The sequence below is a fragment of the Sapajus apella genome, unplaced genomic scaffold, assembly GCF_009761245.1.
Source record: "Sapajus apella isolate SASKATOON/1434 unplaced genomic scaffold, GSC_monkey_1.0 scaffold17, whole genome shotgun sequence".
Taxonomy (NCBI): Eukaryota; Metazoa; Chordata; class Mammalia; order Primates; family Cebidae; genus Sapajus; species Sapajus apella.
Window position 1 is genome coordinate 31,695,032 of NW_022436957.1, and position 15,182 is coordinate 31,710,213.

The window sequence follows — 15,182 nt, forward strand, 5'->3', positions numbered from 1 at the left end:
CATACTGTCACCCATTGGGCTCTGGTGAATACTCATTGCTGTTGCAAAAAAAAAAAAAAAAAAAAAAAAAAAGGGGAAAAAAAACCAAACACCTCTTGCCCTGAAAAAGGGGCTGAAATTAAACATTTCTGTCAGGTAGAAAATCCCAAATAATTTTTTAAAACTCCTAGAAATAGTATGTGTGTTTATCAAGGTCAGAGGATAAATGATAGTATACAATGAAATTAAATTATATTTCTATATATTGGCAGTTAACAATTGGAATTTAAAATAAAAATATACCATTTAACATAGAACCATAGATGAAATTCTTAAGTACTTAGTATAAGCATCTATAACAAAATAAGTTAAAGATATATATGCTATAAACTGCAAAACACTGATAAAAGAAATCAATGAGAACTAGAGAAATATAACACACACATGATGTTGGAAGACTAAATGTTATTAGGTTATCAAATTGACCTATAGATTCAATTCAATTCCAGTGAAAATACCATCACATATTTTTATAGATAGATATCAATAAGTTGACTCTAAAATATATACATAAAGGTATTGGCATTAAAATAGCCAAAAAACTTTTGAAAAGGTGGAAGAAAGTTTAAAACTACAATAATTAAGACTGGGTGGTATTGACAAAAGAATAGATGTGTAGATCAACAGAATAGAATCGAGAGACAAGGAATATACCTACACAAATATAATCAACTCAGGTTTTTTTGCTTGCAAAAGAAATTAAATCAAATAAGGCTAATGTTTTCAACAAATAGCACTTGAATAATTGGAAATGCATACGTAAAAAATGGGCACTGACCTATACCTCACGTCTCATACTAAAATAATCTCAAAGTAGATCATAGATTTAATATAAAATATAAACCCACAAAACTTTTATCTCAATGTGGTTTTATTTTTATCTCAATGTATTTTATTTTTATTTCAATGTAGTATCTCAGTGTGGTTTTGATTTGCATTTCTCTAATGACCAGTGATGATGAGCATTTTTTCATATGTTTGTTGGCCTCATATATGTCTTCTTTTGAAAAGTGTTTGTTCATAATCCTTTTCCCACTTTTGAATGGGTTTGTTTGTTTTTTTCTTGTAACTCTGTTTTAGTTATTTGTAGATTCTGGATATTAGCCCTTTGTCAGATGGGTAGATTGCAACAATTTTTTTCCCATTCTGTTGGTTGCCAGTTCACTCTAATGATTGTTTGTTTTTCAGTGCAGAAACTCTGGAGTTTAATATATTGTAGATAATGGAATTCAGGTTTTTCACTGTTGACAAAAGAATGTGGGGCAGGTTTCATAATGAATTCTGTGGTCCTGAAGTAGGATTGGTAGAGTTGGAAGTAACAGGAAAACAATTAGTTGTTGCTATATTGTTATGTATTCATTGACTTCTGGTTGGGGAATTATTTTAATTAGTTGTTTTCCTGTTATGAATATGATTTCCCTGCAACAAGATGTTAAGCGCCTTCAAGGCAATTTCTTTTTCTTTTTTTTTTTTTTTTTTGAGACGGAGTTTCACTCTTGTTACCCAGGCTGGAGTGAAGCGATCTCGGCTCACCGCAACCTCCGCCTCCTGGGTTCAGGCAATTCTCCTGCCTCAGCCTCCTGAGTAGCTGGGATTACAGGCACGCACCACCATGCCCAGCTAATGTTTTGTATTTTTAGTAGAGATGGGGTTTCACCATGTTGACCAGGATGGTCTCGATCTCTTGACCTCGTGATCCACCCGCCTCGGCCTCCCAAAGTGCTGGGATTACAGGCTTAAGCCACCGCGCCCGGCCCAATTTCTATCCCTCCTCTAATGTCTGTACAAGACAAGGATGTACTATCTGGTGGATAAAGTCTATATCCACTGATAACTGACTGATTCTCTATCAATGTAAAAGGCTAGTAAATGACCTTTTTCAGATCAAAAGTTATCATTGTTTCCAGTCCATAGAAAAATAAATATTAACTACAAAAATGAAATATTTTGCTTTTATTGATAGCTATGGGCAGCAAATATATATTCAGAGAAGCACATTTTGCTTAGCTAAGAGAGTAGATCTTATGTTCTCACCACACACATATACACAAAATGGTGACTATGTGAAGTGATGAATATGTTAATTAGCTTGATTTTGGGAATCATTGTACAAGGAATGCTTATGTCAAAATATAATTTGTGTTCTAAATACATACACTCTTTATTTGGCAATTATACATCAAAGCTGGACAAAAAGAAAAGCACATTTAGGTTATTATTCAGCCAACTGGCAATGTATGTTTAAAATCATTAATTTGATTACATTGAATCTTATATCAAAAATGTTATTTATAAGTTTCTATCAGGAAACAATGCTTTGAAAAATAGATTGTTTGCTATGTATTAGTTGAAAATCCTTAGTGATCTTTATTTGCTAGACTGATTTTGTGATGATATGCTATAGAAATCCTATAGAAATTTTCAATGCTGTAGCTTCTCAGATGAAAGAGTACTGGAGATTGTCTGTGAAGTGTCCAGGACATCTGTGATTCGAGTGAAAATTAAGTCTTCCGATTCCAGGTGTAAAGCAATCCTGATTTGTGAAGTTAATATACATGTCATGGACATATCCTGTCATGCTTTCTTCTTCACAGAAAATGGAAGTAGAGAGATTTGAGGGAATTTATAAATATCACCATTTGCCTCTTGTTTTCAGACAAGAAATTGTCTCACACCATAAAGAATCTAGGCTTTTTGGAAACTTACTGAAAGAGAAAATGTCACATTCAAGATAGCAATTATTTCCACTGTTTACCCTCCACCCAATATAGGTATTTCAGATATTCACTTAAAATTCAAATATATTCTTTTTTTGTTCTGGTTCAGCATAGCAATCATGTCTGAAATTGAGAATTCCTTTTACTACTCCTCCATCTTATATTGTCTTTTATAGGCCAATTTTGGTTTCTTTAACCCATAAATCTTGAATTCCTTTCACATACTTTCCTACCATGTGGAGAAATTTCTGCCAGAAATGAAACTGGCACTAGTACTCTAAAGATACAAGTAACTTTATGCTTTTTCAGTATCCTTACCCATATTGATGATCATTGATTAAACATTTGAAGCTCAAGGTGCTCAACAGAACAAGTAAGTTTGAAACATTGAATTTCTCTTCCATTACCACACTGTAGTGTATTTTTCAAAGCAGTTCATTAGAAATAAAGAAGGCAGCTTACAACTGTTTATAAAGCCTTACAGATAACTCTCATAGTATTAATCTTCTGGGGCTTAAAATTTGTTTTTATTTCCAATATAATATGCTTTTTGTTTTCCAGCAGAAGCAAAATTTTCTTTTACTATTGCTTAAATTTCCATAGGTATCTTTCAGTGAAGTAAAACTATTGTTGTATTTACTCTCCCTCTTTTTTAAAACAGATGTTTTCCCCTCTGAGAGATGGATAGTAAATTTTGACAAAGACCTTTTAGATGGCCTAGTTTTGGCAACACAGTTGGGAGCCTATTGCCCATTCTTGGTAAGAGTCATTTTTGTGCATAATCATCTTCTATTATTTGAAAAAATTTAGTGGTTAAAATTTGAAGTATATTTTCTGTAAACAGATTCTTTCGAATATCTTACATTCAAGTCAAACACCTGGATCTGAATGGCTAGCACTACCTTTTCATTTATTCTTGCATTTTAATTGCAATAATTTATTACTGACAAATATTAATATTTAAATGACTATTTGCCTAACTATAGAGAGCACTTAAAAAGCAGAATTTTTTTTTCCACTGCCAACAGGTATGATTTTTTTTTTTTTTTTTTTTACAGATTGAGTCTCATTTCATAAATATGTACACAAAACCAAGAACAGAGGAACAGTATTTGCACAATTGCCTGATTATCGTAAATACTCTTTATGAAATTGGTTTTGACATTGACATACAGGTGGGTGCCTTTATATTAAACATTCTATAAATATTTTATACATTTCTTTTGATAGCTTACTCATTTATAATATTTCTTTGTTCATATTTTTAAAATTTGAATTGAAACAAGCTTTTCATGAGCCATTGCTAAAATGTAGAAATTAAAATATGACTTCACAGAAATCAACTGGATATTTTAAAATTTGTATAATTATATACATCCAGCTGTGCATGATAGGAAAGTGCATCTAGTACAAGTGCCTGAAACCCCAAAAATAAACAGTGAGTGCATTATTATCAGTACTCAGTCTGAGAATGAACTAAAAGAGCAGAATTATTTAAGTATGGATGTTATTTGATCATCTTCTAATTTAGTAGCAAAGATAAATTTTCACTTTAGTTTTAAAATAAATGTTTGTGTAGAGGTCACAACAGCAATATACATTTTAATTGTATGTTGCCCTCCAAGTTGTAATTCCATTTGGCTTTTCACATCAAAACCTCGATAGCAATAATCAAAAATATATTGGATGCTTACTATGTTATGAGCCTTTTGTTTGTTACTTAGGGGTAATGAAAAGATAAAATAAATGGTTCCTGACTTTGAATGTATAAATTCATTAAATTATCAAGATCTTTGGCTGTTAAAAGATAATGTTCTACTCATTTAATTGTTAGTAACGGTGTATGAAAAAAATGAAGTATAGAATTCAGATGAAGGAAGAGATCAATGTGATGCAAACTGATACATCAAAGACAGTGTGGAAGAGGCAGGAATAGGTAGAATTTAGTTTGAGTCTGGAATGATGAATTGGATTTGCATTGGTAGTGGTAAGAGAGAAAGTTGTTTGCTCAGAGGAAGTAGCACGAACAGAATATAGAGTGTGAAAAAGTGAAATATGTTAAGGAAATTGTGTGAATAGGTTTCCCCAGTTGAAGTTTGGTATTGGAAACAGACATAGGCATATACTGGGATATTGAATATCAGCATAAAAATCAGGAATTTGTCTTGTGGGCATTATGGACGATAAAAGGCCTTTACTCTTGCAACAATGGTCAGGATGGACCTAGAGGAGAGGAACTGAAGACAGGGAACACAGACCAATCACAGTGCAATTTCAACTGGTCAAGGAGGGCTGTAATTACTTTCTCTACTCATATCATTTTAATTAGGATTAAAATATAACAAACTGATGTAGGAGAGGTTTGCTAGAGTCGGTGACCAGCCACAAAAGAAGAGCATTGGAGAAAGACTATTGTAATTAACTCTGAATTTTTCATTCTGTGATCCAGAAAGATTGATGATACCAGCACCCAAAGTGATATATTATACCTGCTGGAGAAATGAATTTTACAATTGCTCACTTTTTTCTTTGTATTAAAGTCACTTGCATGTTAAAGTCACTTTGTACCATTCCTGACATTTGTACTTTTTAAATTTCATTTTCCTTTTATTTCTTTTTACATTTTTGGTAGAACTGTAAAGAGAAACTGCAATCAATAATTTTAGGCAGAGAGTTCTTTTATAATAGTAGAGTTTTAAGGGTAAACTCTAATAAAAGACTGGTTTTGAAGAATAAAAATATTACAATTCCCATAAATTCAAAAAATTAACCTCCTTCATGAAAGACAATGGATAAATCCTTCAGGGGTACAGATGTGACAAAACTACATTCATGCCTTCAAAGATGTTGCAGACTAATAATCACAAGTTACATGAAACAAGGCTGATGCAAAGTGACAGTGAATGCCACAATAGACATAGAAATAATCTATTATGAGACTCAAAGAGAGTGAGAAGTCACTCTAAAAAGGATACCAGGAAAATGTGCACAGGTTGCTTAGTGCTTAAGCTGACCCTTGAGAGCTTGGTAGGAGTTCACAAGAAATTTAAAATATTTTTGTTTAGGAAAACCATACCTTATGATTCCCTCCTTTGCTTTTTGATTTCCTCAGATCTGTTGACTCAATGTATTTATTTTATTGTATAGTCAAAAATAATTTTAAATAAGTATCTACTAGATAAAAATGCAGAAATGTTGTCCAAGATTTGATGAATGAAGAAATTGAAAGTCTACTTAGCAGATAATAACCAAACCTTTATTAGCCAATTCCAATGCCCTTTTTATTAGCCCAGATTTGCCAACCACATTAAATGGCAGATTTAAAAACATCACCCTCTAATGAACTTATATGTAATAAATTAATGTTGTTTCTTGTACTGGTCCACCCTTGTATCCTATACAATTCAGCAATGAACTTAATTATTAATGCTTAAGTTTCTTCTTTATTATGTTCTTAATTGCAGCCTGAAAATTAGCTTCATAAGTTGTTGTGGTAATGTTATGTCTTTTTGGAGAATCCTGTCAGTAGGAATATACACTTATTGCATACTCTCCTTTTCATGACATGATTTTTATTTATAGCAAAAATATTGACCTCAGCGTAGAATGCATGTTTTATTCCCTCATGCAAAGATAGATAACAAAATAAGTATAATAAGCATTTATGGAGCTTTACTGCACATACTTTAATAATTAGTGATTGGAGCTAAGGGTGAATCGATAATCTAATTTTGTCTTTAAATTTTTTTGTTTCCTTTTTTTTTTTAATCATTTGTTAGGGTTCTCTAGAGACACAGAAACAATAAGATATATGAGAGGGGATTTATTAGGGGAAATTGGCTTACATGAACCCAGAGTCAGAGAAGTCTCATGATAGGCTACCTGCAAGCTGTAACACAGAAGAGCTGGTAGCATCGCTCAGTCCGGCAGCCTCAGAATCAGGGAATCTAATTCTGCAACCCCTAGTCCAAATCTAAAAACCAGAGAGTCCCCAGAGACCACTGGTGCAAGTTTCTGAGTCTAAACACTGAAGAACCTAGTCTGATGTCCAAAGACAGGAGGAGAAAAGGTGTCTCATCCTGGAAGGAAAAGAGAGCAGAGAGAGTCCTCCTCCTTCTACCTGTTTGTCCCAGCCCCAGCTGATTGGATAGTATCTGCCCACCTTGAGGGCAGATGTTTCTTTCTCAGTCCACTGACTCAGCTTCAACCTCCTCTGAAAACACTCCCACAGATACCCAAAAACAATGCTTCACCCGCCATTTAGGTATCCCTCAATCCAGTCCAATGGACACCTGAAATTAATTTTCATAATCACTAGGAAATTTTTAGCTTTAAATAACAGAATTATTAAGTAAAAGTGGCTTAAAAATAAGGAAATTTAATATTTTATATGAGATAAAGTCAGGCAATCAGAGGTTATAAGGATAATTGTTCACTTTTTTGACCAAGTTATCAGAGATTCATTTTTGCTCAGTCATTCTTGACCTACTAGTTTTGTTTTGGGACTGCACAAATAACTCCAAAATTTCTGCCAAAGTCTCATATAACACCTTCATACAGTTGTGTTTGGGGCTGGCTGAGTGGCATCTTTTCTTGTGCTCCTCTTTTTTCAGAAGGTAAACCTTTCCCAGTGGCCCCACAGGATATTTCCCATTGCATATCATTGACCAGAATTGAATCCTATTCTTGTGGCTAACCAGTGGTTGATTAAAAGTTTTTTAAAAAGGATATTCACAAAAAGTGAGGTTCATGGTTAAGAAGAAAGGATAAAATGGCTGTTGGGAAGGCAATCAACAGTTGTCTTTGTAGGATTATAGTATATAATTGTGTACTGCTAATTATATTTGGCATCAGGTTTGAAAGTGATAGCTTAAAGTTACGGCACATTAAATCTAGCATAAAACCCAAGATCTTATCACCCCTTCTAGTTACTGATGATGAAACTGAGGCCCAGGAAATTCAATTTACTTAATCAAGAGCATGGCACTGTGTCATAACAGGACTTGAATTAATTTACCAGATTTCTTGATTTTTTTGTTTGCTTACATTACTGTGTTTTGTTAATCTAGTAGGAAAACATTGTCATCATGTGGGAAAAAAGGACCAATACAATTGCAGTTATTTTTGGTTAGATTTATATAGTGCAAATAATGATTATGTCCTTAAAAGTACTTTCACATGAAATATTTGTTTTAAATAAACCTAACTTATTTTAACATTTGGCTTTCTAGCCTAAGGTTGACAAAAGTCTAATTGCTTTAGGTCATTATTGTTTAAATGTATAAGGAAAGGTGAGAATGCTCTTTTATTTGTGTTTTCAGTATAATGGCTTATTACATATATTTTCCCATTAAAACATTTTTAATTTGCCAAATTGCTGGATTTTTGAAAGATTAGCTTTTAAAATAATTTTTATATTGCTATTTATATCATTTTATGGTGTAAACACTAAAACATGGTGCAAAAGACTTTGATTCATCTCAGACTTGCACCCAGAGTGTTCTGCCATTAATACTCTTTTCCCCAGTAAACACACCTCCTGTCACCCTAGTTAGCCCTCTTCGGATCATACTCTAGGATGATATAAAACACAGGATCCAGCAGAGCCGTACATTCTTCACTTAAAAATTTACCTTCTTGGCCGGGCGCGGTGGCTCATGCCTGTAATCCCAGCACTTTGGGAGGCCGAGGCGGGTGGATCACGAGGTCAAGAGACCGAGGCCATTCTGGTCAACATGGTGAAACCCCGTCTCTAGTAAAAATACAAAAAATCAGCTGGGCATGGTGGCGCGTGCCTGTAATCCCAGCTACTCAGGAGGCTGCGGCAGGAGAATTGCCTGAACCCAGGAGGCGGAGGTTGCCGTGAACGGAGATCGCGCCATTGCACTCCAGCCTGGGTAACAAGGGCGAAACTCCGTCTCAAAAAAAAAAAAAAAAATTTACCTTCTTATACCTCAAAAGTGAAAGTGACAATTAAATCTTGCATTTGTTTTTTGAGACAGAGTCTCACTCAGCCACCCAGGATGGTGGAGTGCAGTGGTATGATCTCAGCTCACTGCAACCACCGTCTCCTGGGTTCAAGCAATTCTCCTGCCTCAGCCTGCCGAGTAGCTGGGATTACAGGCACCTACCATCATGTCTGGCTATTTTTCGTATTTTAGTAGAGACAGGATTTCACCATGTTGGCCAGGCTGGTCTTGAACTCCTGACCTAAGGTGATCTGCCTGCCTCGGCCTCCCAAAGTGCTGGGATTACAGGCATGAGCCATGGTACCCGGCCCTGCATTTTGTTTTTTACATTGTTCTTATGTTAAATCAATTTTCTAAATCTATTGACTAATGTTGTCTTTGTTAAAGAATGTGAGACCATAAAATGCTGATGAGAAACTTTATGGTCCTGGTATATTTTCAAGTTTTTCTCAAATTATATTCACAGTTAGCTTTCTACCCTGCTAAGGCAGGCCAGTTTCTTTCTGCTGTCAATCTTCTGCTCAGGCACCTTCATTAGTAAGCCTTACTTCTAATTAACAAAACAGGAAAGAACAAACCGTTCTATTTTCCCAAGAAGAATAAGCGAGCATCAGGAAATGTGGACTAAGTTACCAGTGGGGCTTTCATTATTCTCTAAAAACTGCTGCCCAATTTCAGACTCAAGTGCATTAGTTCCACATATCACACTGGGTCTCCTTAGCTTTCACACTATTTGCATTTTGAGGCCAGACCCAGATCATGTGTAGTTGCTAACTTAAATATGTACCATTAAGTCATAGCAGACCTTCATTTCCATATTGCGGAAGTACAGAGTGTTCCATGTAAATTTTCAGTGGTGCAAAAGAAGTAGCACTTGACTATAAATTTCCTCAACAAGGCAATTTACTTCTATAGAAGGGTGCATCTCACAGATGGAGCAATGGCAAGTACACTCCTGGACAAGTAAGGGGAAAGGGTTCTTATTCCTGACGTAGGTAGCCCCTGCTGCTGTGTCATTCCTCTGTTGGCTAGGGTTAGACTGCAGAGTCTAAGCTAATTTCGATTGGCTATTTTAAAGAGATCAGGGGTATGAGCTGGAGTGGCAGGGTGGGTAGTTTGGTGGAAAGGACAGTTATGGGACAGGTCAGAGCAGGTGATCAGGGGTGACTCAGGTCAAAGCAGATGACCAGGGCAGGTGACCGGGATGAGTCAGGATGGAGTAGGGGACTAGGGAAACAGTTATGAACTATTGATTAGAACTGGTGGAAAAGGTTGTTTACTGAAACTGCAAGGAAGTTAAACTTTAAAATGGAGAATGAAAGAATAAGAGAGTTGAACATACTGACATACTGATTCTTTGAAGTGAAACTTGGAGTTCACTTTATCTAACAAGAGAGCTCTTTTTATGTTGACAATGACAGAGTTGTTTGTCTATTGTTGGTGTTTTGTGTGTCTTTGAATCCCTCACACCAACCCCAGTACTTTGTGCTGTGAATAACTCTCCTCACTGCTTTTACCTTCTTCTGTTCCTGACTCTACTTTTTGGCTCCAGCATACATTCTGTCAACGTTTATCCTCCTGATGCCATTCCGCTGTAATTTTGGATTTTATCTCGAATCCACTCCAGTAATCATTACTAATGTATTTTGTTTATCACAGTAATTACATCCTCTGCCTTATTATTTATCTGTTCTGGGAAAAGTACTTTTTAAACTGCCCCCTACCTGATCTGCCTGAACTGATATCATGTTATTTCTTCTTCAGAAATCAAGTCCCTCACCTTTCCATCTAAGACCTCCACGGTGTAGCCTGGCACTCTTTAAGTCTTTTCTCTCACTAATTTTTCTATCTTTTCTTATGCATGACCCAAATGGAACTTCTTTCCTGAACAACACTATGCTTCTCTATCTCCTCATCCTATAGTGATTTGGTTTTCTGAAAAAATACACCCTTTTCCTGACATCAAGCACAACATATTTGAAGTCTAAGCATTCTATGAGGCCCATTTAATGTGCCATTGGTTCTGTGGGCCTTTGCTTGAAAATCTCTTGCCGTCTTTAACTTCAGGAGTAGTAGTCACATTAGTCATAATTTTTAGAGTGTAGTATTCTCCTGAGTTCCGATTAGCTTTTATGGAGTCTGAGGGTACAAGATCAGTGTTCTACTTAGGACACATTTATTTTTTAACACTCAGGTCAAGCTCTTCTGATTCAAAGCAGTATTATTTGCTATATCTATATTTCAGTGTCATTATCAATCACAAATATTTTAAATGGTTTAAAGTAATTCAGTAATTGATTTACTATGCTTTTCCTCTTTTTATATTTTTATCTGTTTATCTTTCTTGATGGTTAATATTAGGTGTCAGCTTGACTGGATTGAAGGATGCCAAGATGTCTGGCAAAGTTTGGTTTCTAGGTATGTCTGTGAGGGTGTTTCCAAAGGAGGTGGATGCAGGAGTCAGTGGATGCAGGACTGAGAAAGAAAGATATTCCCTTAATGTGGGTTGGTACCATGCAATTGGCTGTGGTAGTGGCCAGAACAAAGAGGCAGGAGAAGGAGGATATTCAGTTTGCTTATTTTCTTTGTTTGTTTGCTCTTTTTTATTTTTGTCATGATCTCTTTCTCCCTTTGGGAGCAGGATGCCTTTTTTTCTACTTCTGCCCTTGGACATCTGATTCCAGGTTTTTCAACCTTTGGACTCTAGTACTTGCACCCAGTAGCCTCCTTTGGGCTTTCAGGCCTTCAGCTTCAGAATGGGGCCTGCACTGTAGCTTCCCTGGTTTGGGGGCTTTTGGACTTGGCCTAAGCCATGCTTCTGGCTTCCTTGGGAGACCCTATTGGCTTCTGTCATTCTGTAGTTTGTAGCCAGCCTACTGTGGGACTTCACCTTTGTGATTGTTGAGCCAATTCTTCCTAATAAATTCCCTTTCATATATATATATATATATATATATATATATATATATATATATATATATCTGTGTGTGTATATAGAGATATATATCCTATTGATTCTGTACCTATGCAGAGCTCTAACTAATATATCCTCTAATTTCAATTTATCTTCTTTGAAACTAGGCCATAGACATCTGTGACCCAAATCCAATCCTAATGCTGATGCTTTGTGTCTACATGTATGAGAGACTCCCTACATACCTCCCTAGGAAGGTGGTACTCTTTGAATGTACTCTACATGACACAGTGCTGAATGAGGTAAGGATAATTTTGGGGCCAAAATGAACAAGGAGTTACACAATTAAAAGAGGTTTTAGATATTTCTTTTCCAACCCAAAATGAACAGCAAGCATCTATATGACATAATTGTGTTAAAAGTGAATAAGGCTTATCAAATGTTGCTGCTTCTAAGCCAAATGTCTAGATGAGTGAAAGGGGCAACTTTTGCTTAATAGTAATCACCACTTGGAATAAAATGATGACTCTTTTTTCACTTATTTTGGTTTGATATAAAATAATATTATTCTGTATACAAGTTAATTTACTGCTTTGATAAGATTCATGTTTATTCCTTTTCTCAGGCTGTTTTGTGTGTCTCTCTTCATATATAACTGGGAAGGAGGATAATTTTATATTTTTGATGCAAAACTTAGCCGTATGTGGTCTTCAGAAGATAGTCCATGATGATCTTTGATCTGTAATTGTAACTTCTTTGAGAAAGTAACTGTGTAGCCTACGTGATGGTGTGAGCATCAGTTGATAAGGATTTAGTTTAAAAAAAAAAAAAAAACCTCAGGCTCTTATCTCAAAGTGTAGGGGGCTGAATCCAGTGAAAAGACAGCCTCCTCTTCTAGGTTTGTGTTAATAAATACTGAGATTCAATCTCTTTCATTTATTTTGATTCTTTTTTGTTAGAAAAAGATATAAAACTCCATAGAATTCAGTATTTACTGATAATTTGCTAATTGCAATGCTATTCAAGGGCTTTTGAAAAATAACTGGCCTTGAGCTATAATTATATTGAATTTTTGACTTCAAAATAACATTTCAGAAGAGTTAAACTTTTTTTGCTTAGGACTGCAAGAGACAGAAGTATAAATTTGATTAAGTATTATTTATTACTGTTAACTATTATTACCAGTTCTTGCATTCTGTCCACATGATTGTATTCCTTCATCTCAATTGTTATCAGTGTTTTTAAGTAGTTAATACTAGCTAATGTTTAAAAATAAATTTAAATTATGATGTTAAAAACCAAATTAAATCATGTTTGTATAGAACATGATTTATTTTCTCATTTTATTCCTTTACTAGATACAATGTTCATGCCTAAGATTATAGATAAACTTATACAAATATACCTATCATTTTTCACAATGTAAGAAAAATTTTTGAAAGAAGAAATAATATGTATATATATATATGCAAGATAAATTATAACAAGCTTTGATTTTAACTTTTAAGAAAATTAATGCTTTGGAAATTGCTAATAATCTTTTACGTATTTTGCTCCTGTGAATCAACACCATGAATAGCAGTACCTAAGTCATAGAAAGTCATTCTTACCAACCCTATCAATGTTACAGAATATAGAAAAATCTCTAGAAATGGCTACTAGAATTGAAAAAATATTTCTATACCTATGGGCAAATAATAGAAACATAGAATGCCAGAACCAGTACAATAAAGTAGTGGTCAATGAAAAAAGATAGAGTACAGTGATTTTCTGAGACATTCAAAAGCAGTTGAATTTCGTTACTCTTTTTGGAACAAAATTTACACAGAGGTACAATAATGTCTGTCATTGCAAAAAAGGAATGGAGACTTTAAAACTTTCTATTGTTCTCTTAAGTAGCTATCTCTTCTTCCTATCTACTCCTCATCTCCTCTACATGAAATCCTGGAGTTGGGTGGTATGATTATCTGACCACAGATGAGTTCAATACCATTGTGTCATATGTATGATGTGTGTGATATACTGAGAATGAATGGTTTCCTTATGATCTAAACAGCTCACAACAAATCTATAATTTTCAACATTTCCTTCCAAAACAGTAGGAATTAGCTCTCTAGGATTTAAAATCGCTTGGTCTGTTAATGATTATTTGAAAGAGATACATTCGTATGTATGTATAAACATACAAAAAATTGCCACACTATAGTGGAATACCACACTACAGTGGGGGTCTTGCCCCCATAATTGATATCTTTAAGTATTTGAGAACATGAGGCCTCCGAATCCTTAAAGAAACTAATGTTGGCAACTCTTTAGCAACAACATAGTTATTCTATTGGTTACGAAAGTTCCCATTGAACTAGGAAAGTAATTAATTTTTACCAGATTTTCACCATATTCCTTATGACTCACTATAACCATACCTACTGCTACTTTTTCACTCTTAAAATATCTGTCACTATAGGTCCTGAACTTCATGATTTGTAGTCACCTTTTATTCACTCTAATTTGACCAATTATCCTTTTCTCCATCTTCACCATTCTCTGGGTCAGAACTTTTGGTGATACTCTGGCATCTTATTAAAGAAAAAAAATATTCATGACACTTGTTAAAACGGTAAGGCAGACTTTATTCAGGACTATTATGATAGGTATAGGGACCACTGCAAAGCAATTTTGCAGTAGAGGAGAGAGATTGAGCTCAACTTGAAGTAAAATGAGGAAAAGTAGGAATTTATAGCCAAGGAGCAGAATGGAGGTCAGTGGGTGGGAAATAACTAAGAGGAAACATATGGGTAAGGGGGGATTCTGGCTAAACCAAAATAAGATTTTTGCTAAAGGAAGGCCAGGGTGATCATACATCACCTGAGCAATGGCAGGAGATGAGGAATTTCGTTAGATATCAAGGGTGATTGGATACTGAAGGTGCGGAATTCTGGCTAAACTGATTTAGCAGGATTCTTACTAAAATTGGGCTCTTGAGGGCATGTCCAAAGGTGGTAGTTAAAAAATAGCTCAGACAAACCTTACTAGAATGTGGTTGAGAAGAAAATCTTTGCCAGTTTTCCTAAAGATTGTTTTTTGAATCTCCATTATATTTTACATAAACACTTTGTGTACTAACATTTTCAAGAAGTACTCTTTTGTAATAAAGCAACTCATGTTTTAATGCTCCCCATGTGTCTGGATAAGGAGGAAAGAGACAGCCAACCATTCGTTGAACTACCACATCTAGACTAGGCCACCATTATATTCCGCCTGAAACTGTTTTTAAATCTATACTCCTTATAATACTTTCTGCACTGAGCAGCCAGAGTATCATTTCTGTAAATTGGATATGTAAGTTCCCTTTTTAAAATTTCCCAATGGTTTTCCTTTGCAACAAATATAAAATCCAAGCTGCAAATTTTGGTCTTCAAGTTACTGATGATAAGATGCCTTTGCATTTGTAATTCCCTTTGTTGAAAGCTCCTCTCTGCCCACTTCAGCTAAACTGTGTGTGTGTGTGTGTGTGTGTGTGTGTGTGTGTGTGTGTGTGTGTGT

General features: G+C 35.0%; 1 protein-coding gene across 1 annotated transcript in view; it reads left to right on the forward strand.

Moving 5' to 3' along the window:
* The window catches only part of CFAP47 (cilia and flagella associated protein 47), a 443,615-nt gene that overhangs the window by 230,519 nt on the left and 197,914 nt on the right, over window positions 1-15,182 (forward strand). Inside the window, exons 34-36 of the mRNA XM_032286197.1 lie at window positions 3,418-3,515; window positions 3,815-3,931; window positions 11,807-11,941. Coding sequence (XP_032142088.1) covers window positions 3,418-3,515; window positions 3,815-3,931; window positions 11,807-11,941 — 350 coding nt within the window. The remainder of the gene's footprint in view (window positions 1-3,417; window positions 3,516-3,814; window positions 3,932-11,806; window positions 11,942-15,182) is intronic.